Below are 27,774 nucleotides of genomic sequence, written 5' to 3' on the forward strand. Positions count from 1 at the left end.
CGACAGCGGAGGCCCTGATAGTTCATACAATAAATACTGTAGGTTCTACTAGTGTTATGAAGTTTATGTTTTGCTGGCACCGTGTGGCAGAATTGGACTTGGAGCTGGCTCATCGTTCTTCACCTCCACCTTCTCCCACTCTTTTGTATGATTGGACGCTTTAATTGCATCTATTACAGTTTGGACGTACAAAGAATCTTCAAATGTTGCCGCATTTTCCAACATTTCCTGACAGTAACTTTGTCTTTCTTCCTCCTTATCAAAAGCTTCTTTAACATTCTCCATCATACGGATGATTCCCTTCAGGTACGGCGTTGGTATTACTGACCTCGTCTTCTCAGAGACACCATACCGTTCTTCTTCCTTAAAATTAATTGGATCGAAATGTAAAAGTTCTTCTTTTCTAGAGTCATTTTTCTGTCCGTACAGATCGGCGCCCTTCGCAGTAAGTCTTGCTTTTGTTCCTACAACAGTGATTTCCTGATAAAACTGTCCCGGCATGTGGGAATTGATCGTCACAGTTGCACAAGCCCCATAATCCAGCTCTAACTGAAACGAACAGAAATCGTCACTAGTTATCTCCCTTATACCATTGATCTTCTCTGTTTGTTTTGTGTAAGTTTTCAACATACCATGAACACTAATGGCTTTCTGTGAGGTAAGATAGGTGACTATATCAATGAGATTACTTCCTATAGAATTCAAAACCCCTCCTCCCATTATCTCGTCACAAGTCCAATCAAACTTTTCTTTCGGATAGTTCCAGAAATGAACCCTGATCTCGCAAATTTTTAACTCGCCTAAGAAACCTTCCTCAATTAATTGCTTCATAGTGTTTATAGTTGGAAGAAAGCGGAGACCATAAATCATTCTGGCTGCGAGTTTTGGATAATATCCTGCCGCGTGTACCATTTTAAGAGATTCAACCTGAGTGGGTCCTGCTGGTGTACCGCACAACACATGCTTCCCAATGCCCAGAGCTTTAACTGCTATAGGTGACTGCATATGAGGTGGACAGCTAATTACAATCACATCAACGTCCTTGTTCAGTAGAATTTCATCTACATTGTCGGTGCTGACAGGGATATTGAGCTCCACTGCTAACTGCTCTGCCTCCGCCTTTACCCGACCCCATAATGCAACAACTCTAAATCCACAGGAATTAAGGATGGCCACAAATGTTCTTATGCTTGGAGAAGTTCCAAATACTCCTATACCTGAAACAAATGTAAAACCAATGCCATTATTTTCAATCTACCGGTATATACAGAAAATATAAACTAATATAACTGGAAGACACTCAGTAAAACTGTCAAACACATGAAGTCTGTAAAAGCTGTTCAAACATGATACTGTTGACAAAGCTGCACATTGTCTTTTGATGGTAATCATGTAGGGATAACGCATGTTTTTTCATGTTAAAACATCTGCAGAATTCCGAGGGATTGGTTGGTGCCCGAGCCTGTAGGGCGAGGGTACCAACGTATCCCAAGGGATTCTGAAGATGTTATAACACGAAAAAACATGCGCTAACGCTATTCTAGCGTAAATCACGAAAAATTAAACCCTAATAAGTGAATACATTCTCCCTCAACGTCCTTATTCCATGAAACGCGCGGGAACGTCTACGTTGTTTTTTCACTTTGACGTCATTTCCGTTTTAATTATCGGTTTCAGGACCGTAATGCGTTTACGCTTTGCCACGGAACGCGCATATATAAAAAGGTGTTATAACAGCATGTGAGTGCGAGAATCTCTCTGTTAATACACGTTAATACACGTTTTCTCTCTTGTTAAAACACCCCCGAAAAGTGACAATAACAGCAGAATGCTAGAATATGCATTAAAATCTAACTTGCATGAATGAGTAATAGTTTACAACAAGCCCACTTCTTTCTAGGAAAAGGCCACAAATCTTGATCTCATGGTCTTTTACTTATGACTGAAATTTAATTCATACATATATATGTCTACAGGACAAGTGAAGAACTGAAAGTGTAGTGTTAGCAATGTTCATAACTCTTGATCATATGGTCTAATTTGGTCAACAATCAAATCTGACCAAAATCTTATAGCCACATAGTGTCAAAGTTTGATTAAGTTTGTTTGTTTGTTTTGGGTTTAACACTGTTTTTCAACAGTATTTCAGTCATGTAACAGCAGGCCCCGCGATCCGTAGACCAATGCTCTCCCTACTGAGCTAAGTGGGTGAGTTGATAGTTTTATTAAGACTGTGTGTAAACCTAACCCTGTTTCTCAAACAACTGTATTTGGGCAAGTTATTTGTTAGATACATGTGTAACCACTTGAACAAAATATTTTCAGTGAGTGAATTTCAGAACAATCATTAAGTAAACATTGCAAAAGTGAGACAACCCCTTACACCTCTTACCTGGAAGCATTTTCCTCATCTCTGCAAATGTTTGAAGTACCAACACAAAACAAGCTCACAGCCTTACATAGTCTTGGGCACTGAAATAAAAACAGAAATGAGCCGTGCCATGAGAAAACCAACATAGTGGGTTTGCGACCAGCATGGATCCAGACCAGCCTGCGCATCCGCGCAGTCTGGTCAGGATCCTTGCTGTTCGCTTTTAAAGCCTATTGGAATTGGAGAAACTGTCAGTGAACAGCATGGATCCTGACCAGACTGCGCGGATGCGCAGGCTGGTCTGGATCCATGCTGGTCGCAAACCCACTATGTTGGTTTTCTCATGGCATGGCTCAAATATACATTGTTTATAACTTCTGATTTAGATTCTGGATTTTTTTTTTTACAGTTCTAAGTTAAGTCAGGTCTCTGTGACCTTGAACTTTGAACCTAATAATGACCCTACTACACACTGAAAATAATAAGGCTCTACCTGAGGGTTGCTCCAGAAGTAAGGTCACTTCATCCATTGTGTGTTTATTCACTGTTGTATTATTATAAAAATTAGATCAAGATGTAGGCTAATTTTATTATGATTACATGGATAAATATTATTTTCTAGTGTTGTTGTTTTGTTTATATATATAGAGAGAGAGAGAGAGATCTTCAAAATTCATCCCTGACAACAAATTTCCAGCAAACAAAAATAGTGTTTCTTTCATAAACAGTAAAATCAGCCAAACAAAGAAAATCACCAATCGACATCAAAACATTTTAATTTTTGAAGAGTTTAGCCATCCAGTAACAAGACACCTAGTATGCGTTTTAGCTGTCTGATAACACCTAACCTGTCCTCTGAGGGTTTTCTTAGTGTCTGGTAATCAATTTGTTCATGAATTAAGTATTTTTCATGTGAGAATTATATTGCTAGAACTTTTTCATGATAATTTCAAGTGGCTAAACGATAACTCTCATCAATATTTGTCAAAAATGCTGCTGATGATGATGAAGTTACTGATGCTGTTTAAATGCGTTCTGGAGTTGTTGTTGTTGTTGTTGTGTGGTAGATAATTATGCTGAGGCAAAATACTAACAAACAGAAATTTCAAAGATGATGACAAAGATGAAATGTTTCACTCCGAGGATATGATGCACAGGAAGTCACAAATGAGAAATGTTAGACATTCCTACATTAACATGCTTGTGACATATCTACATTCTATGTGTCATTAACCATTTTCAACATTCCTTTCAACAATATTTAGACTAAGTATTAATTATTAAATTTCCTCATCTCAATATCCCAACACTTTAGATTGCCCTGTCACAAATATAAATCAATCTAAACGTCGAATTATTTTGACTACTAACCTTACTTATTTGGCTTATTGGGATGACTTATTTCATGATCTTTTATTGTGCTGTCCCAAAAACATATTTGACTACCAGACGCCTAGTCTGTGTTCTAGCCGTCTGGTTACCAGATGGTAGAACACAGGCTAGGCGTCAGGTTACCAGGCGGCTAGACACTGTAAAAAATATGTTGACTTATAAACCCTTCTGAATGTTATAATTAAATATCTATAAGTTTAAGACACTCTTAGGGATAACACACTTCATTCTGCAGAGGGGACTGTTCCAGGATAAGGCCGAAGAACTTCTAGAAAATGTGTAGTTTTGTACATACTTTCCTGTTTATAAAAATGGGTGGTTGTTGTAATAACTGTAAATTGTAGGACACATTTTTTCCTTTGCGGAAGAGCTAGCAAGACATTTCAACCACAAGACATTTCATTCCCAAGAGACAATCCGACCCAAAGACATTTCAACCCAAACTCCTTGGTAATTTCGACCCCAATCTATGATATGCATTGTAGGTTAAAAGATGTTAATTTATTTGAAAAAAAGGTGTATTTATCCTTTTCTTTTTAAATGTGATCAAAGAGCTATAAAAATACTTCTTTGATGTAATATACTGGTTTGGAAAATTTTTAATATTAGGATAATTGAGTAAATTTAATTTACTCAATTATCCTAACATTAAAAATTTAAAAAACTGTTTAATTACCAAGTGTGCCTTTTAGATAATATTAATGCCTATGCATTTCCATTGTGTATATAACCAATTATTTTGAAAGGAAGTAATAAGACGCTGTCAAGTTCTATTTTATACACTGAATAGTTAAAGTATTTGTCTGTCTGTTTGTCTATTAGTCTCTATATACTTGGAAATTAAATAAAGGTTAGCCTATATTTAAATATCAGTGAGATTTATCCAAAAAGAAATATTACATTGAAATGGTATAACACACTTATATGTACCATCAAAATATTGAATGTTTCTCAGGTGTGCGCATTAATTCTATATACTAATAAACAAGAGGGTCACGATGACCCTGGATCGCTCACCTGAGTAATGTGAGCTGCATGTTTCAAATGTCAAACTGATGCTAAAATATTAAGAAAGTGGGTCAGTAGGTCATATTCATAGTCACTGAAAGTCAGTTTTAAGATCGGTGTGCAAAACTGTATATGTCATCCAAATTTCAAGGCTGTATCTTAAAAAAATAAGAAAAGTAGGTCAAGGTCAAGTGACCCCTAATTACTTGGGGTCATCAGGTAATTATAATTAAACAGTGTAGGAAATATGATCAGAAAATTTTTGAAGTATTTTTTCCTGTATAACTCATATAATAAGTAACCCCCTGGGCTTTTCACCCCAGGGGGCCGGGCATAATTTGTACTTTCTTGTTAGAGAACCACTAGGCATTGCGACATACCAAGTATCAAAGGCCTAGGCCTTGAACTTTTAAACAAGAAGATTTTTAAAGTTTTCTCTTATATAAGTCTATGTAAAACTTGGGACCCCCAGGGTGGGGCCTCTTTTCACGCCAGGGCAATAATTTGAACAATCTTAGTAGAGGACAATAGAGGCCCTAGGGTGGGTCTATATTTGACCCGAGGGGGATAACCTGAACAATCTTGGTATAGGACCACTAGATGATGCTACATAACAAATATCAAAGCCCTAGGCCTGTGGTTTTGGACAAGAAGATTTTCAAAGTTTACCCTATACAGATCTATGCAAACCAAGTGACCCCCAGGGCAGGGCCATATCTGACCCTAGGGGGATAATTTGAACAACCTTGACAGACAACTACTAGGCAATGCTACATACCAAATATGAAAAGCCCAGGCCTTGCAGTTTCAGACAAAAAGATCTTTAAAGTATTTTCCTTCATAATTAAGTCTATGTAAAATTTGGGACCTTAGGGGCCTTCTCTCCACCGACCAGGGATATAATTTAAAGAATCTTGATAGAGGACCACCGGGCATTGCTTCATACCAAATATCAAAGGCCTAGGTCTTGTGGTTTAAGACAAGAAGATTTTTAAAGTTTTTTTTCCTATATTTAAGTCCAGTGATCTGCCAAGGCCGTGATAACGCGAGAAAGTCGCGTAAAAATTACGATTGTCGCGCTAAAATATGTCTAGAAGCACCAATTGTCGCGTTACAAAAATTTTGGGGACAAATGTGCCTGTGGACGACCGGAAATTAGTACGAATCGTTCACATTTCTTCTGCACCCCAATTGAAGAGTTTCCCGCAAAAACGTCACTTTGACTCGCCAGCAAAAAGACAATGAACAATTTTAAGCTATATTTCTGTATCTGCAGACAAGAAAAACGTTCAGTCTAATAATTTACGTCTTATTACTTTATGTCGCTTCATAAACAGCTCCATAGACCACAGAAACCCTGATGCGTTTTACCGTTCTCCAACCACTGTTGCTTACCGTTCTCCACCAATGTCTCAGCAGGTGAAATTGAAAATGAATCTGTTGACTGCCTTATCATCTCAAATACTTAAATCATTACAAAATTAAACCCCAAAGTGTGCAGAAAATTCGGATTAAGTCTAAAATCATATATGGTCAAAAGTTGTTGTCCCCAAGATTCTGAAAATGTCTCCACATTTTTCATACCTAGGGGACATTTGTCCTCACCTTTTTTGATCCTCGGCAGATCACTGTAAGTCTATGTAAAGCTTGGGACCCCTAGGGTGGTGATGCTTTTCACCCAAGGGGCATGATTTTAATAATCCTGGTAAAGGACCACTAGATGATGCTACATAACAAATATCAAAGCTCTAGGACCTGTGGTTTTGGATAAGAAGATTTTCATTTTTGGCAGGGAGTCAGTGGTTAGCAGGTTGGACTACAATGCCAGCGGTCCGGGTTTGACTGCCGGTTACGGCTGATATCCAGAATAGTGTTCAGTGCTGGGTGATATGCTTGAATCGGTACTGTTTCCAGCAGTATCGGCCTAGACTGGATGCTGGGGAGGTAAATATGACACCTGCTGTGGGCTCAGCTGGAAATAAGTTGTTCCATCCGTTCCAGGCGGGGACTTTCGTCGACTACCCACGTTAAACAAGAAACTTTACTTTACTTTTAAAGTTTTTCCCTATATAAGTCTATATATATAAACCATGTGACCACCAGGGCAGGGCTATGTTTGACCCTAAGGAAATAATTTGAACAATCTTGGTAGAGGACCACTAGATGATGCTACACAACAAATATCAAAGCCCTAGGCCTGTGGTTTTGGACAAGAAAATTTTCCAAGGTTTCCCGATACAATTCTATGCAAACCATGTGACCCCCAGGGCGGGGCCATATCTGACTCTGGGGGATAATTTGATCAATCTTGGTAGAGGACCACTAGATGATGCTACATAACAAATATTAAAGCCATATCACCTATGGTTTTGCACAAGAAGATTTTCAAAGTTTTTCCTTTTGGTGTTGCCAACATCCACTACGTAGATATTGACATGGAGGAAAGGTGACTGTACATCGTTGTAGAGTGGAGAGTTCCGACATTTTTTAAAAATTATGCACACGTCCGCAGCTTCAACTGTCCCTTCAAACTGATGTTACGCACTACACCATAAAATAGTCTAATGACCAACATGTATATACACTATATAATAGGGGATGAAAATCCCCGAGACGGTAGCATCCGTATATAGTTATTCGTCTTTGTTGTCTGCATATTCTGAGGCAATTTTTTCGTTGTTTTCCGGTTCCGGTTTATGTACACACCACAGACTGGTTGTCTGCATGAACATCCGAGCACCCCGAATCAGTCATAGAAATTCGTAAACCGCGCCAACATGATTATTTTACTTCTTTTTCGTAATGAAAACCGACATGCAACTGAAAAACACTTTTAAAACAGTAAGGAAGTGTAAAGGAAGTGTAAAGGCCGTCAAGTTTCTGCGTGGAGTGCAAACAAACAAAAAAAATCCTAAAGCCAGTGCGAGAACGCTGAATGACGTCACCGTCACGGCTTCCCGTAAATTTTGCAAAGTATGATATTCGCTGTAAGAGGTATGACGACACTAAATGTAAACTACTGTTTAGAGCGAAGTTTCACTTTATTGAGCGTTGAATATTTCTTTGTAAGTGGATATATAAAAGATAAATCCCCATGCTAGGCGGTGCCTTAATTCATATTAATACTGTGATCCTTTTAAACAATGGATGGCACAAGCGGGACGAGTTGGATGGAGGATATGAAGGCATCCAGACTCGTGGTGACACTAGATTCCGGAAATATTTTCCATGTGATACAGTGCTTTAGGGTATAGCGGATAGCTAACTAATTTTTCCTGCATTCCAATTCAAAGAAATGACAATTTTAGTTTTTTTTTAGTATATCAGACAGAAAACATCTATTCTTCTTAAAACAGTCAGCTTTTCATAGAAATTCATGTGTTTTTTCTCTCCACGCCATTGTTTACATATGAGCTGATTTAGGGTGTACAGGATAGCTTTGGTCATTTTTTACATTATTAGTTTAAAATCCACATCTTAACAAACTTTCCAAGACTTCTTTACTATAAATCAGAATAATAATGTATTCTCTTTTCAAAAACATTCAGCTTTTTAAATTTCTATCAAATACATTTCATTCACTGACGTTTTTTACATACGCACTGATTTAGTCTATAGGGGATAGCTTTATTTTACATCTGATGACATATGAAAAATAACACAACGAGAAAATATTTAAAATGTATGTCAATATGTCTGTTTGCATGCCAGTAAAAGAATGATATGAAAATTTATACAATAATTCAAGTCTAAATATAAAATTTATCAACCTATCCCTAAAATCCGCTATACCCTAAAGCACTGTAACAGTTCTTGGAAAGAATGAACTTTGATATATCCTATATTAATACCTGATTGATAATGAATGAAACGGACATCGAGCAGACACAAAAGCTCACCTTGGCCTGGGGTCAAAATGTCCAAGAAAATTCAATTTTGGGGTCGAAGTGTCTGGGGTCGAAATGTCTTGCATTCGCGGAGGATAGCTTGGATGATACCGTATTTGGGCGAGGTAAACAACATGACTCTGGGGTACCTACTGTATCATAAGCGCTTGTTCTGTCTCCTTTAATTTCAAACGTAGCTTTTGTCTGGCATATTTATACGAAAAAGCAAGAAACTTCTTTCAGATTTTGACAGTTGTTACCGGAAGTAATCTTTAATGAACACAACGCGTTTTTAATCACACGAGGATATCATAGTTTAAAACAAAAAAAAAGATAATAAATTAAATATATTAAAACATTTTTACATGCCTTCAAGATCTATTCCTCTTAAGACTTAAAGTACAAGATTGATGCAAGTGACTCATCTTTTGACTTACCCAGTTGGGGAGATCTTTCCTGTATTTTTTTTTCGGACAGACGCTTGGAAACTGATTGCTTGTCTACTTGTAGACGCTTTCTTGAAATTCGTCTGTTGAAACTGATTGTTGAAAAAAAAAATATCAAGAAACAAGTTTCGATTAAAGGTGTGAACGAAATTACGTTAACGTTGAAATCAATACACGATATTTTACAGGTGATTAGTCAAAGAGAGGATAATGACTGGAAAGGAAGTCCCTATTCCTACGGTCCCGTAAGAATAGCCTCACAGGCTATTCCTACGGCTCTCCCGTAACTTACGTAAGAATAGTGAAATAGCCCGCAGGTGGCTATTCCTACGGCCCTAAAGACAGTTTTGTGTGTCCATCTTGAATAGCATTGTACTGAATTAATTCCAATGGTATATTTTCGAACATATTGTTTACTTTTCAGTATCAAATCAAGAGAACAGGAAGTGATTTCGAACATAGGAAAAGGCTGATTTATGTCTATGTGTAATATTGTTGTCATCGAATGATATATATGTATAGATATATGCAACAAATCAATGAATGTAATGATAAAAGTGTGAGTAATAAATATGTCATTATTCTAAGTTTACATCATGTTTTGAATATCATGTTACACGTTGTTCTCAGTGATAAGACCTCCCCGAGGTATGGCTCATGTGATGACAACAATATTGCCCATTTGACATATAAATTAGCCTTTTCCTATATTCAAACTCACTTCCTCTAATTGTGATACTGAAAAGTAAACATTTTGTTCGAAAATATATCAGTTGAATTAATTCAGTACAATGCAATACAAGATGGACATACAAAACTGTCTTTAGAGCCGTAGGAATAGCCACCTGTGGGCTACTTCACTATTCTTATGGGAGAGCCGTAGAAATAGCTTGGAGGCTATTCTTACGGGACCGTAGGAATAGCCACTTCCGACTGGAAAAGTTGAATGAAGTTACATAACATTGACGTTCTAGATCAGTGTCTGGTATCTGCATGCCCTCAAGGTCTCTTCTAGGGTCCATTACCTTGATACCTTGATCTTCGGGCCGTAATATTAGCTGTGCTATCCTGGCCCCTCTTGTGAAGAATCTTCTGAGTATATCTCAAAACTAATTGATACTAATAAGTTTTAATGAACTATGAGTGCGCACTTTACAGTCATACTAAAGTCAATAACAACTTGGCACAAATTTCTTTGCATTCCAATTATCATTGTTCAGCAGTGATTTAAACACATTTACTGACTCAGCATTCACAGTCTTTGCACTTACAGCATTCCAGTAAAAAATGGATCTTTGACTAAATGAGTTAAGCCTAATGTTATGGCGGCACTTTTTCTTCATGAATTTTAAATGATGTCCGCGAAGACCACCCACAGATAAATTGAACATTTTGTCCCAATTCATATCATCAAATTTATGAACTGATTTAAATATCTGTATAACGTCAGCTCATTCACGTCTGTATTCTAATGTTACAAGACCCAGTTTCCTAAACTTCTGCTCATATGACAAATGTGAAATATCATGAACCAACTTGGTTGCTCTGCGTTGTACGTCTTCAATTTTTCTAATATCTTTTTTCAAAAATGGTGACCACACACTGGATCCATATTCTAAAACTGGTCTAACTAGAGATTTGTATATTGTGAGAAACATGTCCCTGTCGAAATACTGGAATGACCTATGTATAATCCCAAGGGTTCTTTGAGCTTTATTTGTAATGTTGATAATATGTTGTTCAAAGTTCAAGCCCTCATCAAAAGTTACACCTAAATCTTTCTCAGATTGTACTGGATCAACATACACATAATTTCCATCTGTATCAGGCATTGTATATCTGTAATGCTCATTACTATTTCCAATATGCAGAACTTTGCACTTCTTTGCATTAAACGAAAGTTTCCATTCCAAACTTCAATTACACAGGCTGTCCAAATCTGACTGTAAACTTTCACAATGTGTCATGTCCGAAACACCAGAATAAATTTTGGTATCATCAGCAAATATCTTCACAAGACCCTTCACTACATCTGGTAAATCATTGATGAAGCACAAAAACAGAACTCACAGGGCCGAGCATGCTGCCCTGTGGAACACCACTTATGACTTCCGACCATGTTGAAACTGATGAACCTATCCTAACACACTGTAGTCTGTCTGACAGGAAACTGCTAATTCACTTTAGTGCTAGACCCTATAAATGCCAAATTGTGAAGTTTATAAAGCAAACGATCATGAGGCACGCTGTCAAAATAGATCTTTCATTATAAACAGAATACAGTTTTATAATATGTGATATATTTATCAGGCGCACTGCGAGCCACCTGGCGTTAGGGTAGTCATAGCTTCTGTTACTGTCTAGGTAGACAAGCTTACTGTCGCTGAGTGGCTGCTTTTTAATTTCAGACTTTTGCAACCACCGTTACAGTTTGACCGTCACAATGTAAAACAGACTGTATACGTCGGATTAGTTCGACTACTGTCTAGGCAGTGGCTTAGTTAAGTTGGTTTGGGCTACCTAGTCCAAAGAAGTATAAAACAGGCTGGTAACATTGCCCGATCGGGCTTTCGACATAAAAACTTATAATATTTCTTGAAAAATAATGAAGATATTTCCTTCAAAATTGGTCCATTTATGAATCATAACATATGATACAAATTAAAATTAAAATAACTTGGTTGCCTTCTGAGTTTTGGTAGAATTATTTCCCCTTTTCATGTTTTTATGACGCATAATTTTTGAAGTCCAAAAAATATGGTTCCGATGTTAAGTTTAAAACAAAAAAGGGTTCAATGGCTTTCTATAATGCTCTAAATTGCTGTGCTATTACAAAAATGTATACATTTTACTGTGCTCTCACTTACAACATTATAATGTAAGTTGTAAAAAAAATTGTTCATATATCTGCACTAGAAACAAAGTATTAACCCTAAATATATAGAATAAAGGTATTGGCGCACAAATTTGGAGCAATAGAAAGCCATTGAACTCTTTTCTGTTTTAAACATTGCATTAAAACAATTTTTTGGACTTCAAAAATTATGCATCATGAAAATCTGAAAAAGGGAAGTAATTCTAACAAAACTGAAGGGTACAAAGTTATTTCTATCTTAATATGCATCATATGTTATGCTTAATAAATGTGAGCGTGATTTGGCCTTATCTTAGTAAAAACAAACATCGGCGAGCATTGAGTTACAATTTGTACCTTTAAAACTACATTTAAAATACGTGTTAGCTTCTAAAACAACATTAGTTTAATGTGAAATAGTCTTAAGACACAAAGTACACGTTTCTTACCATCAAAAGAAGCGCGGTCATACGGTTATAATTAATTTACCGATGAATAATTGCTTTCGCATACAAAATGGTGCATGGAAAATGTGCCACTTCCGGTAAATGAGATATCATGCATTCAGTTGTCACGTTTTTTTGGCGAGATTTGCCTTATATGCCTTTCAAGTTTCCGATCTATTTATTTTTACAGCTCTTTGCTTAGTCCAAAAGTCTACTAAGTTGGTTCCAGCTACCTAGACTAAAGGTCTACATAGCTGGCTCTGTATATACATATCATATATATGAACATGTAGGGGTGGCAAATTCAATTGTTCGTATTGCCCAGGTTGTCCCTAAGCTTGTATGGACAAGTGAAAATTGACCAGAATTTACTATATAACTATCATACAGACAAGTAAAAGATAGCAAATGACAAAAATGGACAAGCAAGTCAAAATCAGATTTCGCCAGCCCTGCACTAAGTCCGGCTCTTTGATAAACTGTATTATAGAGTAGAGGATCATTATATGGTTAGATAAATATTTCATGTGACATTTCTTGTGATTTATTTACTGTGTGTGATTTACCTGTTTATAATGCCGTATTTACACACTCATATCATACCGGCCAACATTTTGTTATGTTATTAACAAATTATCAGAGTGTCTTTATCATAATCAGGCTACATACATGTGTCTGCTAAATTATCCGCATTTACAGTTTAACAACTGTTTGTAACATAAAAGTGAATGCGCAAAAAGATGTGCATTGGTAACTCCTGGATACGTCTTTAAACCTTATTGACTCAAAATTTATTATTAAATTCTTATGAAGTGCTATTTTTACTCAAGTTAGAAATTGAATTAGCAAATAACACGCAAAATGTCTAGAATTCCGAATTCGCTAACTTTTCGACTTGAGAAATATCCACTTTTAATATACAGTATGTTTTGAAAAACACTGTGTTGTTGAAAATGATGTTGAATAAAATGAATTCCCAACTAATTCTACATACACATACAATGTAGCAGTGTAAAAGTCTTATTGAATTACACAGTCTTGCTAAGTGCAGCATTTTTACATGGTTTTAACCAGATTGAATCATCTGTATTGAGATGTTACAATAAAATCATTAAGGTAGTGGAACATATAGTGACAATCATAAATTTACGCTTGTCTTCATATGATTTTGGCATTCTCCATTTTCAATGGAGAGCCATGTACACGTTGAGCTATATTAATGTCCGAAGAAGGCTAATTTTACTAATAAGGGTTCTTATTCATACTGAAATTCAAGAATTGCCAAATTTCGTTTAAGATCCGCTACCTTAAAGGCACTGACAGATATCGGCTAAAACAGATCTTTCTTTAAGATTGAAGTTATTATGAACATTTGAACACAAATGTTTGTTTCTTAACTAGTAAAAAATGCCAGATCAAGAAAAATACATGGCCGAGTCGGGGAATTGAACCTGGGCCATCACAGCAATAAAAACTTTCACTCTTTCTAAAAACAATACACTACGGAGGAATATGTATCTAATAACTGTTGAATTAAAAGATTTATTTATAATTAAGACAATTTACCTCTGGTACCCGTTACAAATGCTTTTCAATTTTGAATGGATAATTTAGTAATAATAACTTATTCTCATGTGTTTCCATTTCCAAGCCTTAAGAAAAATAGCAACAATTTCCTTATATCTAAAAATTTTCTTTTCTTATGTTGTTGTACCATCAGCAGTTCAGTGCCCTTAAAGTATTATATATTGTCTTGGATAATTTTTTTCTGCTGTGGATTCTCTTGTAAAGTCCAGTATTGCAAGAAAGTATCATTCATTTGTCGAAACTATTTGTAGATTCAGAAGGAAGATGCCTGGAGGACTTTTGAGAAGAGCAACTTTTGCAATGAGCTGATTTTGGCATCCCGAGGCACAGTTTGGCTGTGTCCCGGGAGTGGTGAGGACTCGTGTTGGCTTCTCTGGTGGATCCACAATTAATCCCACATACAGAAACATGTAAGTGTTGTCAGAACCAAGGCCTTTTTAGCTCGACTCACTATACGATATATAAGAAGAGCTATCCTACTCGACCCGGCATCTGCGTTTTCCACGTCCCCACCTTGGTTAAAGTTTTTTTTACACTTTCTCTTTTTCTTCATATCTCTGTAATTACTTGATGGATTTGATTCAAACTTAAAATGATTGTTCAGCATCATCACTCACATCATATGACACAAGGTGCATAATTCTGGCACCAATTTTTCATGAATTATGCCCCTTTTTACTTGGAATTTAAGGTTAATTTTGATGCAGTTTCATTATATATCTCAGTTACTGCGAAATCCATTTGATTCAAAATTGAAGTAGTGCTCCAACTCAGCACCCACATTATATAACACAAGATGTATAACTCTTGCACCAACATTTTATTAATTATGCATCATCTAGTGGTCCTCTACTTAGATTGTTCAAATTATTTCCCTGGGGTCAAATATGGCCCCGCCCCAGTGGTCACATGGTTCATTTAGACTTGTATAGGGAAAAACTTTGAAAAACCTCTTGTTCAAAACCACAGGGCCTAGGGCTTTGATATTTTGTATGTGACATCATCTAGTGGTCCTCTGCTAAGATTGTTCAAATTATTCCTCTAGGGTCAAATATGGCCCCGCCCTTGGGGTCACTTGGTTTACATGGACTTAATTAGGGAAAAACTTTGAAAATCTTCTTGTCCAAACCACAAAGACTTAGGGCTTTGATATATGTAATGTAGCATCATCTAGTGGTTCTCTACCAAGTTTGTTCAAATTATCCCCCAAGGGTCAAATATGGCCCCACCCCGGGGGGTCACATGTTTCATATAGACTTATATAGGGAAAAACTTTAAGAATTTTCATGTCCATAACCTGCAACATTCAAATTTGGACCATATGTATAGTTTTGAGTGGCAAGATGAACCTTGTCATGAGTGGACCTTGATCTTGACCTAGTGACCAACTTCCACATTTCCGTAGCTACAGCCTTTAAATTTGGACCACTTGCATAGGTTCATGTACCGAGTTAAACTTTGACCTTGACATTGACCTAGTGACCTACTTTCACATTTTTGAAGGACCAGGCTTCAAATCTGGAGCACATGCATAGTTTTGTGTTCCGAAATGAAATTTGACCTTGATTTTGACCTACTGACCTACCTCCACATTTCTGAAGCTACAGGCTTCAAATTTGGAGTACACGCATATTTTTGTTCTGAACTGAAATTTGACATTGATTTTTACCTAGTACCTACTTTCACATTTTCTCAAGCTACAGCTTCCAAATTTGAAGCACATGCATAGTTCTGTGTACCAAAATGAACTTTGACCTTGAAATTGATCTAGTGACCTACTTCCACATTTCTCAAGCTGCAGCTTTCAAATTTGGACCACATGCACAGTGTTGTGTACCAAAATCAAATTTGACCTTGATTTTGACCTTGAGCTAGTCTTGAAATTTGGAACATTCAAAAATGGCTTAATGGTTGGCGCCAAGATCACTCTGTGATCTCTTGTATAAGTTATTATTTTTGACACAGACTCGAGCTATAGTGCAATATCATCATCCACCATTGGAGTCATTAAACACTACATTGACAGCTCCAGTTTCCTCAGATGTGCCAAGTTTCACTATCCAGCATTGAAAAATAGTGGAGCACACTGTCTCATTAGTAACAGTAAAGCTCAAGACTGTAAATTGAGAGGTGAAAAGTTTAATCACTTGGCAATGCAACAGTGGACAGTATGTTTGAAGTCTTTTGTTCCTGGTGATGAACTACATTGTATGTAGGGAAGTTGTTAGTTAATTTTATCCCCAGGGTACTGTGCATCCACCCCCAGGGTACTGTGCATCCACCCCCAGGGTTCTGTGAATCCACCCCAGGGTACTGTGCATCCACCCCCAGGGTACTGTGTATCCACCCCAAGGGTACTGTGCATCCACCCCCAGGGTACTGTGCATCCACCCCCAGGGTTCTGTGAATCCACCCCCAGGGTACTGTGTATCCACCCCAGGGTACTGTGTATCCACCCCCAGGGTACTGTGCATCCTTATAGGACAAGTCACAAAGGGGCTTTTGCTGTTCCAAAGGTCAAAGGTTTTGGGTTAAAGTCCTTTTTCTTTTCCAGTATTTCCCTATGGAAAAAGTTGCCTGCCAGTATAGCACAGGCTGAGAAATTACCTGTTAGTAACATGCAAAGAAACAAAAATACAGCACTAGTGTTGAACCCATAACAAGCAGGGTTAGGTGCTCACTCTTGCCAGCAGTAAAACCCAGATTCAGAAGCTGGGAATTCACAGTATGACTTGTAATTGTGTCATGATGTTATTCCTTTCCCTGCAAAATTTCTGTTATGAACTTGTCCATCTTTCAATTTGAACAGTACCATTAACTTTAAAAAGGGGTGCATACCAAAAATATACTAACTGAATGGCTTAGCAGGCTGATCTTGATCTACTCTGGTCTCAAAGGCAGAGTCGCATTGTGTGTTTAGCATGTTTAGGGTTAAACACAGCAAAAAAATTGTCAACCTGTTGTTATGTTAGTATATTATATCATGATATTTCTTATGATATTAACAGTCTTACATACAGTTGCAATGTGCACAAACACGTGGATATAAACTGCTGTAATTGAGTAACTGGACAATGTTTTACTTTGTCTGTATATTGCTCTTTCAGTGGGGATCATGCAGAGACAGTAGACATCGAGTTTGACCCAAACAAGACAAATTATGAGACCCTGCTTAACCTGTTTTGGAAGTGGCACAATCCAACATCAAGTCATAGTAGACAGTATATGTCAGCCATCTTTTACCATGATGAAACACAGCAGAGACTTGCAGAGAAGACTAAAACAGAACATCAGAAGCACATAGCTCGTCCAATTGTAACCCTCATACAGAAAGCTGGACCTTTCTATAATGCTGAGGAGTAAGTTCTTTTTAAAAGGGGTATATGTTATTATTTGTCAGCAGAAAAGTACACCTTAGTTTATGATTTACCGTAATAAGCAGAAAATACTTCAACCTTCCTAGATGATTGTCTCTGGTCAGAAGATGACCTATTATGTTTGGGGTCCTCTGGTCAGAGGTCAAAGTCACATTGACATAAGGACTGAAAACTGTTTGTGAGGAATAAATTTAGAATGCTTGGGCCTACAGTGATTAAACTTTTTTGTTGTCACAAGATTATTCCTATTGTTTCACAGCTCATTTATCAAAGATTCTGATCAGTTAACAGTGACTTCATTAGTGAAAGTATTTTCCAATCAATATCCTGATGGTACCTTGGCCAAGGACTGTCAATCTTTATTGGATGATTTCTTGTGTCAGACCACAAGATGACCACTACTACTTTAGTCTATTGCTTTTTATGTCAGTAAGTGGAAGGTCATTGTCACAGTGACTTAAAGGCTAAAACAGTGTTTTCTCAGTAGTGTAAGACTGCTTTGAGCTACAGCCTTCAAACCAGTGTGTTATTGACTGTAGTCAAAAGATGACTGCTATTGCTTCTAAAGATTGGTCAAGCTTACAGTGTCTAGACACTTGGTAACATAGGTCTGACATGACTTAATGAAAGTTAAGGCCCTTGAATGACTTGAAAAATGTTGAATATTCGAGTGATCTGTTTTACAAACAGCTCTTTGTTTCTGTATTTTCCCACCAATTTAAAAGAAATGTTATAAGATTTGACTTTATTCAGGCATATCAGTTCAGATTTTCAGACACAAACATTTTACAGATTTGTTGAAACACAAACATTTTACCTTATAACATTTTGTATATATAATATAGACTAATATTTTATATTATTGACAGATATCACATTATTAGCTTATGCTGCAACTGAGCTAATAAGTCCCTTTTCCTGTAGGGTACACTGCCGCATAGCAATACTTAGTTCACTTGTTTTTACATATTTTACTTGCTTAAGTAGTGTGTTTGTTATTTACAGCTATCACCAGAAATATATGTTACGTCGTCACTCGAAGGTAATTGACCGTCTCAATCTTACAGATGAAGAGTTGATCAAGTCAAAGGCTGCTTGTAGATTAAATGGCTACCTTTCTGGTTATGGGACAGAAGAAGGGTTCCTAAAGGTAAAAAGCAGTAGAGTGATGGAACATGTGGGAGGCATATTTTCATACTGAATGTTCTCTATAATGAGATAAACATGCACAGAATATTCTTTCAATACTTTAATTTACCACCCTTTACACACCACAGCATTGGTAGAAAGTCCAAAGCTCATATGAGCATGAAATGCATGTGGTGAACTTGTAGGATCGTTTGGTATCTCATCAGTCTGTCATCCACAACTTCAGTCTGTCCTTCACAATTTCAGTCTATCCTTCACAATATTTCAGTCTGCCCTTCACAATTTCAGTCTGTCCACAACTTCAGTCAGTCCTTAACAATTTCAGTCTGTCCTTCACAATTTCAGTCTATCCTTCACAATTTCAGTCTGTCCACAACTTCAGTCTGTCCTTAACAATTTCAGTCTATCTTTCACAATTTCAGTCTGTCCACAACTTCAATCTGTCCTTCACAATTTCAGTCTATTCTCCACAATTTCAGTCTGTCCTCCACAATTTCAGTCTGTCATCCACTATTTCAGTCTGTCCTCCACAATTTCAGTCTGTCATCCACAATTTCAGTCTGTCCTCCACAACTTCAGTCTGTCATCCATTATTTCAGTCTGTCATCCACAATTATTTCAGTCTGTCCTCCACAACTTCAGTCTGTCATCCACTATTTCAGTGTCCTCCACAATTTCAGTTTCAGTCTGTTCTCTACTATTTCAGTCTGTCATCCACTATTTCAGTCTGTCATCCACAATTTCAGTCTGTCATCCACTATTTCAGTCTGTCATCCACAATTTCAGTCTGTCCTCCACAACTTCAGTCTGTCATCCACTATTTCAGTCTGTCCTCCACAATTTCAGTCTGTTCTCTACTATTTCAGTCTGTCATCCACTATTTCAGTCTGTCATCCACAATTTCAGTCTGTCCTCCACTATTTCAGTCTGTCAATTTCAGTCTGTCATCCACAATTTCAGTCGTCCAAACTTCACAGGAACATTTCTTGGTCATCCATGCAGAATTCTTGTAGCTATGGCAGATACCCCTTATGTAGATTCTTACAATAACTATAGGTCTTGCTGCCATGTCGATCATTTCTTAGGCACATTGCTGACATACAAAAAACATATTAAGGCCAAGGCTGCCATATATTTATAGCCTTGTACATAGAAAACAGCCATGTCTATGATATGTTATAGACACATTAGCTGTGTATATAGCCTCGGCCATAAAAATGTGGCTCCTTGGACAGGCAGAAAATTTTACCCAAAAATAATGCTGCTTCCAGTATTAAACTTTGTTGTTAGGAAATAGACTCTTTTTATTAGCCCACCATCATCATCCGTGGTCCGTCGTCCTTCCGTCCGTCAGTCCGCCCTTCCGTTAACAATTTCTCGTTATCGCATCTCCTCAGAAACTACCAGGGGATTTTGACCAAACTTTGTCAGAATGATGTATTGGTACCCTAGTTGTATCCTCCTGAAAATCAGACTGGTTCAACATTTTTTATTGAGTTATGGCCCTTTGTTTATTTCTATAATTTACATAGATTATTATAGAGAAAAACTTTGAAAATCTTCTTGTCCAAAACCACAGAGCCTAGGGCTTTGATATTTGGTATGAAGCATCATCTAGTGGTCCTCTACCAAGAGGTTTCAAATTATTTCCCTGGGGTCTAATATGGCCCCGCCCTAGGGTTCACATGGTCTATATAGACTTATATAGGGAAAAACTTTGAAAAACCTCTTGTTCAAAACCACAAGGCCTTAGAGGGCTTTGATATTCATCTAGTGGTTTTCTACAAAGATAATTATCCCCCTAGGGTCAAATATGGCCCCGCCCCGGGGGTCAAATGGTTTACATAGACTTATATAGGGAAAAACTTTGAAAATCTTCTAGTCCAAACCACAAAGCCTAGGGCTTTGGCATTTGTAATGTAGCATCATCTAGTGGTTCTCTACCAAGTTTGTTCAAATTATTCTCCTAGGGTCAAATATGGCCCCGACCTGGGGGTCACAAGGTTCATATAGACTTATATAGGGAAAAGCTTTTAAAATCTTCTTGTTAATAACCTACAGCATTCAAATTTGGACCACATGTATAGTTTTGAGTGGCAAGATGAACCTTGACATGAGTTGACCTTGATTTTGACCTCGTGACCTACTTTCACATTTCTGTAGCTACAGCCTTCAAATTTGGACCACATGCACAGTTTTGTGCACTGAAAAGAACTTTGACCTTGACATTGACCTAGTGACCTAATTTCACATTTTTGAAGGTACAGGCTTCAAATTTGGACCACATGCATAGTTTCATGTTCCGAAATGAAATTTGACCTAGTGACCTACTTTCACATTTCTCAAGCTACAGCCTTCAAATTTGGACCACATGCATAGTTTTGTGTACCGAAACAAACTTTGACCTTTACATTGTCCTAGTAACCTGCTTTCACATTTTTGAAGGTACAGGCTTCAAATTTGGACCACATGCATAGTTCTGTGTTCCGAAATAAAATTTGACCTTGATTTTGACCTAGTGACCTACTTTCACATTTCTCGAGCTACAGCCTTCAAATTTGGACCACTTGCATAGTTTTGTGTACCGAAATGAACTTTGATCTTAAGATTGACCTAGTGACCTACTTTCACATTTCTGTAGCTACAGGCTTCAAATTTAGACCACATGCATAGGATTGTGTACCGAAACAAACTTTGACCTTGACATTGACCTAGTGACCTACTTTTACATTTTTGAAGGTACAGGCTTTAAATTTGGACCACATGCATAGATTTGTGTTCTGAAGTGTAATTTGACCTTGATTTTGACCTAGTGACCTACTTTCACATATCTCAAGCTACAGCCTTCAAATTTGGACCACTTGCATAGTTTTGTGTACCGAAATAAACTTTGACCTTAAGATTGACCTAGTTACCTACTTTCAAATTTCTCAAACTACAGCCTTCAAACTTGATGCACATGCATAGTTTTGTGTACAAAGAACTTTGTCCTTGAAATTGATCTAGTGACCTACTTTCACAATTCTCAAGCTACAGCTTTTGAATTTGGACCACATGCACAGTGTTGTGTACGGAAATGAAATTTGACCTTGAGCTAGTCAATAAGTCTTGAAATTTGGAACACTCAAAAATGGCACATTGGTGGGCGCCAAGATCACTCTGTGATCTCTTGTTCATCATAATCAGCTTCAAAGATCTTTGTTTGAATTTATTGTTACAGTAGTACCAAATTGATTACAATTAAGGATGTAAAAAAAAATGCCAGTTTGTAAGAATTACGCCAAGAACTGGTATTCACCAAGACCTGGTTTCACCACTCTATAGGAACTGAGCAATTATATTATATTTATTGCTTATATCTTTTCCAGTTTGCAGAGAAATTTGCTTTCAATGTATGTTTTCCATATGAACTATAAGGAGAGTGCCCCGAGAAGACGATGAAATCCCCCCCCCCCCCCCCCCCCCCCAACACACACACACAATGTTCATTAGATATGAAGAACATAATTCAGCATTATTGAACAGCTTGCATTAAACCTGATAAACCATTTTATGTTTACAGGAAGTGGATGACCTTGACATCAAAGAATCTGTAGTTGGATATGTACAGCAACAAATCAAGAAAAGTAAAAGATACTAGGAGTGACAGTTTGCTCAAATTTGACTTCATTCTGTATTGTTTTTACCATTATTTATATGTAAATTTTTAGAAAATGTTATTTCTTATGGATTTATTACAAGTAGAATTATTGGTTGATTACTGGTGTTACATTTTTCTTTGAACAAGATAGAAGGTAAAATTACTTTAATCCAGGTTCTAAGATAACAAAACTGAGTTTGGAGACAAGTATCAAATGTTGCCATTGGTCAGTTTCAAGACCGAGCTCAGAATCAACCAGTCAGATGCTCTAGTTTTGAGACTGGTATCCTAACTCAGTTTTTAAAATCTCAGAACCTAGAACCCATATTTACCAAAGTCTTAAGTTTTATCAATTTCAGAGTTGGGACATTAATGAACAGTTTTTAAGTTTGTTACTGATGAGAGGCAATTTTATCTGAGATTACCTGTAACATCTAAATCAGTAGTCTCCCTTACAGTAAACATTTTAGCAGATTTCTGATGAACAAATTTTAGAGTTGTTCAGAGTTCTTTCTACAGAAACAAGGCTAATGAAGGTGATATAAAGTGCAAAAAATAAATTTTGTAGAAAAATATAATACTAGTATGTGAACTTCTTTACATGGGTCATGTGATATTTGTGCAGTACTGCTAGTGTCTGCCTTGGGAAAGTATTTGATAACATCTTTGGTCTTCCTCCATTTCATGCTAGAAAACTGGCAGTTATGTATCTATACAGGGAATTGGAAATTTATCCTGGAATTTTTTGAAAATGGTGTTGAGGCTACTTGTTCAGAGGCAAAATGAAAATTTTGGCCACATTCCTTTGGCTACTCAGAAGATTCTGCATCTAGTGCAGACAAAACAGTCACATGATAAATATTTACAGCAATTGGAAAGCAGGTCTGGGTTCCTATCCACTTTAGGTAATCTCACTAGAGTTGGGTACCAGAGCAGAACAGTGTACTTATTTCGTTCCTTTGACAACAATTAGAAGACTAGTCTAGAATTTTAGAAGACTGGTTCAAGCAGTCAAAGGAATATGGCCTTTGTTTTACAATCATTACATATGCCTGACATTTGTAATCATTCAAAAAAATGCTGAGTGTGTAATTTCCACTGTTTTTATATTCTTATAATTTATATTCAATCAGTACAGCTGCATGCCAAATTAAAGTTCACATTAAATTTTTCAGTGTAGACTTACAATTACATGCATTTCCAACTAGTATAAAACAGTCATATCCTATCTATTTCTTTAGATAATTTATTGTTAGTACTTAAGGTAGAGTTTAAAGTTTATGTGCCAGTGCATTATAGTGTTGTAATTTTCAAACATAATTATTTTTATAAATTTTTCCTTTAGTTTTCCACTTAGTCCACTGGACATAAGAATTTGAAAACTTGATTCTTCATTACAGAATCTTTATTATATGAAAAGTATTGCAACTTGAATACTAATTGATAGGAAAATACATTATCTTTCTGCATGTGATAATTTTATATTTGTGAATTGCAGATATTGCGTGTCTACAAAAATATGGGAAATAAAATATTTATCAGTTGAAAAAAATGTGTTTTGTAAACTTTAATTTGGTATGTAAATGTATGTCGTAAAGATAACGGGTAGCAAAATACTGTTATATTGTTAATATACACATGTCTTTCATTTTACCTTCAACTCTTATCCATGGTTGTTCTGTTACTCGGTGTGGTTTTAGCTGCCCCAGTCAGCATTAGTTTTTTTATGAAACCAAATATCTTTTTCATTGCTTAAGGGATCAATTCAAACTTGTTGTATTTACTCATAAAGATAATTTTCATTAGAGTGACAAGTTATGTAACTCTGAATGTAATATTTCAAGAATTATGCCAATTTTTAGCTCACATGTCACAAAGTGACAGTGTGAGCTTTTGTGATCGCGCAGCGTCCGTTGTCCGTCATCCGTCCGTCCGTGCGTAAACTTTTGCTTGTGATCTCTCTAGAGGTCACATTTTTCATGGGATCTTTATGAAAGTTAGTCAGAATGTTCATCTTGATGATATCTAGGTCAAGTTCGAAACTGGGTCACGTGCGGTCAAAAACTAGGTCAGTAGGTCTAAAAATAGAAAAACCTTGTGACCCCTCTAGAGGCCATATTTTTCACAAGATCTTCATGAAAATTGGTCAGAATGTTCACCTTGATGATATCTAGGTCAGGTTCGAAACTGGGTCACGTGCCATCAAAAACTAGGTCAGTAGGTCAAATAATAGAAAAACCTTGTGACCTCTCTAGAGGCCATATTTTTCATGGGATCTGTATGAAAGTTGGTCTGAATGTTCATCTTGATATCTAGATCAAGTTTGAAACTGGGTCAGCTGCGGTCAAAAACTAGGTCATTAGGTCTAAAAATAGAAAAACCTTGTGACCTCTCTAGAGGTCATACTTCTGAATGGATCTTCATGAAAATTGGTCAGAATGTTCACCTTGATGATATCTAGGTCAAGTTTGAAACTGGGTCACGTGCCATCAATAACTAGGTCAGTAGGTCAAATAATAAAAAAACGTTGTGACCTCTCTAGAGGCCATATTTTTCATGGGATCTGTATGAAGGTTGGTCTGAATGTTCATCTTGATGATATCTAGGCCAAGTTCGAAACTGGGTCAACTGTGTTTAAAAACTAGGTCAGTAGGTCTAAATATAGAAAAACCTTGTGACCTCTCTAGAGGTCATATTTTTCACAAGATCTTCATGAAAATTGGTCAGAATGTTCACCTTGATGATATCTAGGTCATTTTCGAAACTGGGTCATGTGCCTTCAAAAACTAGGTCAGTAGGTCAAATAATAGAAAAACCTTATGACCTCTCTAGAGGCCATATTTTTCATGGGATCTATATGAAAGTTGGTCAGAATGTTCATCTTGATGATATCTAGGTCAATTTCGAAACTGGGTCAGCTGCGGTCAAAAACTAGGTCATTAGGTCAAATAATAGAAAAACCTTATGACCTCTCTAGAGGCCATATTTTTCATGGGATCTATATGAAAGTTGGTCAGAATGTTCATCTTGATGATATCTAGGTCAGTTTCGAAACTGGGTCAGCTGCGGTCAAAAACTAGGTCATTAGGTCTAAAAATAGAAAAACCTTGTGACCTCTCTAGAGGCCATACTTTTGAATGGATCTTCATGAAATTTGGTCAGAATGTTCACCTTGATGATATCTAGTTCAAGTTTGAAACTGGGTCACGTGCCTTCAATAACTAGGTCAGTAGGTCAAATAATGAAAAAACCTTGTGACCTCTCTAGAGGCCATATTTTTCATGGGATCTGTATGAAAGTTGGTCTGAATGTTCATCTTGATGATATCTAGGTCAGGTTCAAAACTGGGTCACATGAGCTCAAAAACTAGGTCACTATGTCAAATAATAGAGAAAAAAAACGACGTCATACTCAGTTCAAAACTGGGTCATGTTGGGACAGGTGAGCGATTCAGGACCATCATGGTCCTCTTGTTTATCCCCCCACCAAAGGTGAAGGGGATATTAGAAATGCTCTCCGTCCGTGCGTCCGTCTGTCCGTCCGTCCGCAATGATATTTGTCCGGAGCATAACTCCAAAAGTACTTGAGGGATTTTCTTCAAACTTCATACACTGATAGAACACATTGGGAGGAAGTGCAGTGTGCAAGAACAATAACTCTACCTTGCCTATTTTTTGAGTTATTCCCCTTTATCTTATTTTCTTAAAAAAATTTGTCCGGAGCATAACTCCAAAAGTGCTGGAGGGATTTTCTTCAAACTTCATGCACTGATAGAACACATTAGGAGGAAGTGCAGTGTGCAAGAACAATAACTCTACCTTGCCTATTTTTTGAGTTATTCCCCTTTATCATATTTTCTTAAAACATTTTGTCCGGAGCATAACCCCTAAAGTACTGGAGGGATTTTCTTCAAACTTCATACACTGATAGAACACATTAGGAGGAAGTGCAGTGTGCAAGAACAATAACTCTACCTTGCCTATTTTTTGAGTTATTCCCCTTTATCATATTTTCTTAAAGAAATTTGTCCGGAGCATATCTTCTTCATGCATGGAGGGATTTTGATATATCTTGGCTTAAATGTTTACCACCACGATGCGGAGTGTCATACGCAAGAACTAGGTCCCTAGGTCTAAGGTCAAGGTCACACTTAGAGGTCAAAGGATACAAGAATAAAAACCTTGTCCAATTTTGAGGTGTATTTTGACCAGTCTCTTCCTGATAAAGATTTTTGTGTGGACTTGCAATTTTTTTTTTTTTTTTTTTTTTTTTTTAAAGATTAACTTCCCTTAGTTGTTACTATAAATAACTTATATTGTAACATTTTTATAATTGACCATAGGGAAAAAACAAGACCACTTTTCTGTGGTACATCATAGATGTTACTCTCCAGTTTTAGGTGTATTTTATTAATTTTATTATATATAAGGTATCTCTACCTAGTAAGGAGTTTTTTTGTGGACTTTAAAAAACAAAAGACTTACAAGGATTACTAAACAACCACAAAATTAACATTCCATTTGCAAATACAGCTGCTAGAGTAAAGAAATTTGCTTTGACGGGCATATATTGTGACATTCTGGCACTCTTGTTCCCTGTTAGCTTTCCATTCCTTCTTTTTACAGTAGCCATATAGAAAAACATCATAGTTATACTCTTCATGAAAATTAATAAAATTTAGCAGTAACCCACCTCACTACTGACTTATTCTTTCTTCCACATCTTAAAACCCCTGATGCGGACCACATCCTTCAATTATGATATGCCCGGTGGGGGGATTAGCCATGTCTGACATGGCTCTTGTTTAACTTAGAAATATTGGACTCCATGTACAACGATGAAAATTATTTTATGACTTGATGTCAAGCCATGACTAAATTCATTAAAACAACTTTGCTATCTTTCGTAACATAAAATATGAAATGAAAATGTTTGACACATTGAATAATTTCAAATGATGTCTTAAAATCAGTGCATAATGTGCTGATCTCTTTAATCATGAGCAAATATCTCTAAAGTACATGTATTATACATTTTTTTTACCATATACCATAAGTTGTCAAGTAGCTTAAATAACTTGAAATTTCACATAATCAGAGTATTCTCACTTGTTATATTGATAATTATTATTTATTTACTATCTCACAATAGTTGAATTTATGAATGTGATAAATGAAAAATAATTTTATCACATGATGGTTTTCATTTCTATTCTGAGATAGTAGATTGTTACATAAAAAGTGATTATTATGTACGTACTTGTTACTTATGTTGACCATAGTGTGTTTTAAATGAAATGAATATTTAAGAATCAAAGTACTTAGTTGTTGTATTTTTTTGGACAGACAGCCTGTTTTGATACTGTAAAATTAAATAGTTTTAACCGTTGACCTAAAATTGTGACCTTGACCTTTGAGCCAAGGGTCTTGGAGTTGTGCCTGATATCTGATGTTAAAATGGGGAGCACTTGTGCCGAGTAATATTAAAATCTCCTGATGTATGGTTGAGTTAGTAGCCTAACAGAGAAAAAACTATTGACATTTGACCTCCAAATGTGACATTGACTTTGAGCTAATGGTGTGGGTCTTGCACATGACGTATCTTCTTTTTATGAGGA

General features: G+C 36.6%; 2 protein-coding genes across 6 annotated transcripts; one reads left to right on the forward strand and one right to left on the reverse strand.

The window, feature by feature from the left end:
- LOC123548757 (glucose-fructose oxidoreductase domain-containing protein 1-like) lies at window positions 1–10,085 on the reverse strand. 3 transcript variants are annotated; one of them, XM_045336286.2, is made up of 4 exons: window positions 10,061–10,085; window positions 9,096–9,196; window positions 2,393–2,472; window positions 1–1,217 (listed from the first exon to the last, which is right to left on the reverse strand). In XM_045336286.2, exons 3-4 carry the CDS (start codon window positions 2,409–2,411, stop codon window positions 64–66), a joined length of 1,173 nt encoding a protein of 390 aa, XP_045192221.2. In that variant the 5' UTR covers window positions 2,412–2,472; window positions 9,096–9,196; window positions 10,061–10,085; the 3' UTR covers window positions 1–63. The 3 variants fall into 3 exon arrangements, with proteins under 3 accessions (XP_045192221.2, XP_045192218.2, XP_045192217.2); XM_045336283.2 differs by lacking the exon at window positions 10,061–10,085 and adding an exon at window positions 9,397–9,533; XM_045336282.2 differs by lacking the exons at window positions 9,096–9,196; window positions 10,061–10,085 and adding an exon at window positions 8,812–9,028.
- Window positions 9,139–27,476, forward strand: LOC123548758 (peptide methionine sulfoxide reductase-like). 3 transcript variants are annotated; one of them, XR_008371384.1, is made up of 5 exons: window positions 9,139–9,292; window positions 14,243–14,401; window positions 17,099–17,350; window positions 18,374–18,518; window positions 22,080–27,476. XR_008371384.1 is itself a non-coding variant. In XM_045336289.2 (5 exons), the coding sequence occupies exons 3-5, from the start codon at window positions 17,217–17,219 to the stop codon at window positions 22,155–22,157; spliced, it is 357 nt and encodes a 118-aa protein (XP_045192224.2). In that variant the 5' UTR covers window positions 10,089–10,108; window positions 14,243–14,401; window positions 17,099–17,216; the 3' UTR covers window positions 22,158–27,476. The 3 variants fall into 3 exon arrangements, 1 of the variants encoding a protein (XP_045192224.2); XR_008371385.1 differs by having other exon boundaries at window positions 9,154–9,242; XM_045336289.2 differs by lacking the exon at window positions 9,139–9,292 and adding an exon at window positions 10,089–10,108.
- The last annotated feature ends 298 nt before the right edge of the window (window positions 27,477–27,774 follow it).

Source organism: Mercenaria mercenaria, chromosome 6 (genome assembly GCF_021730395.1).
Source record: "Mercenaria mercenaria strain notata chromosome 6, MADL_Memer_1, whole genome shotgun sequence".
NCBI classification, from domain to species: domain Eukaryota; kingdom Metazoa; phylum Mollusca; class Bivalvia; order Venerida; family Veneridae; genus Mercenaria; species Mercenaria mercenaria.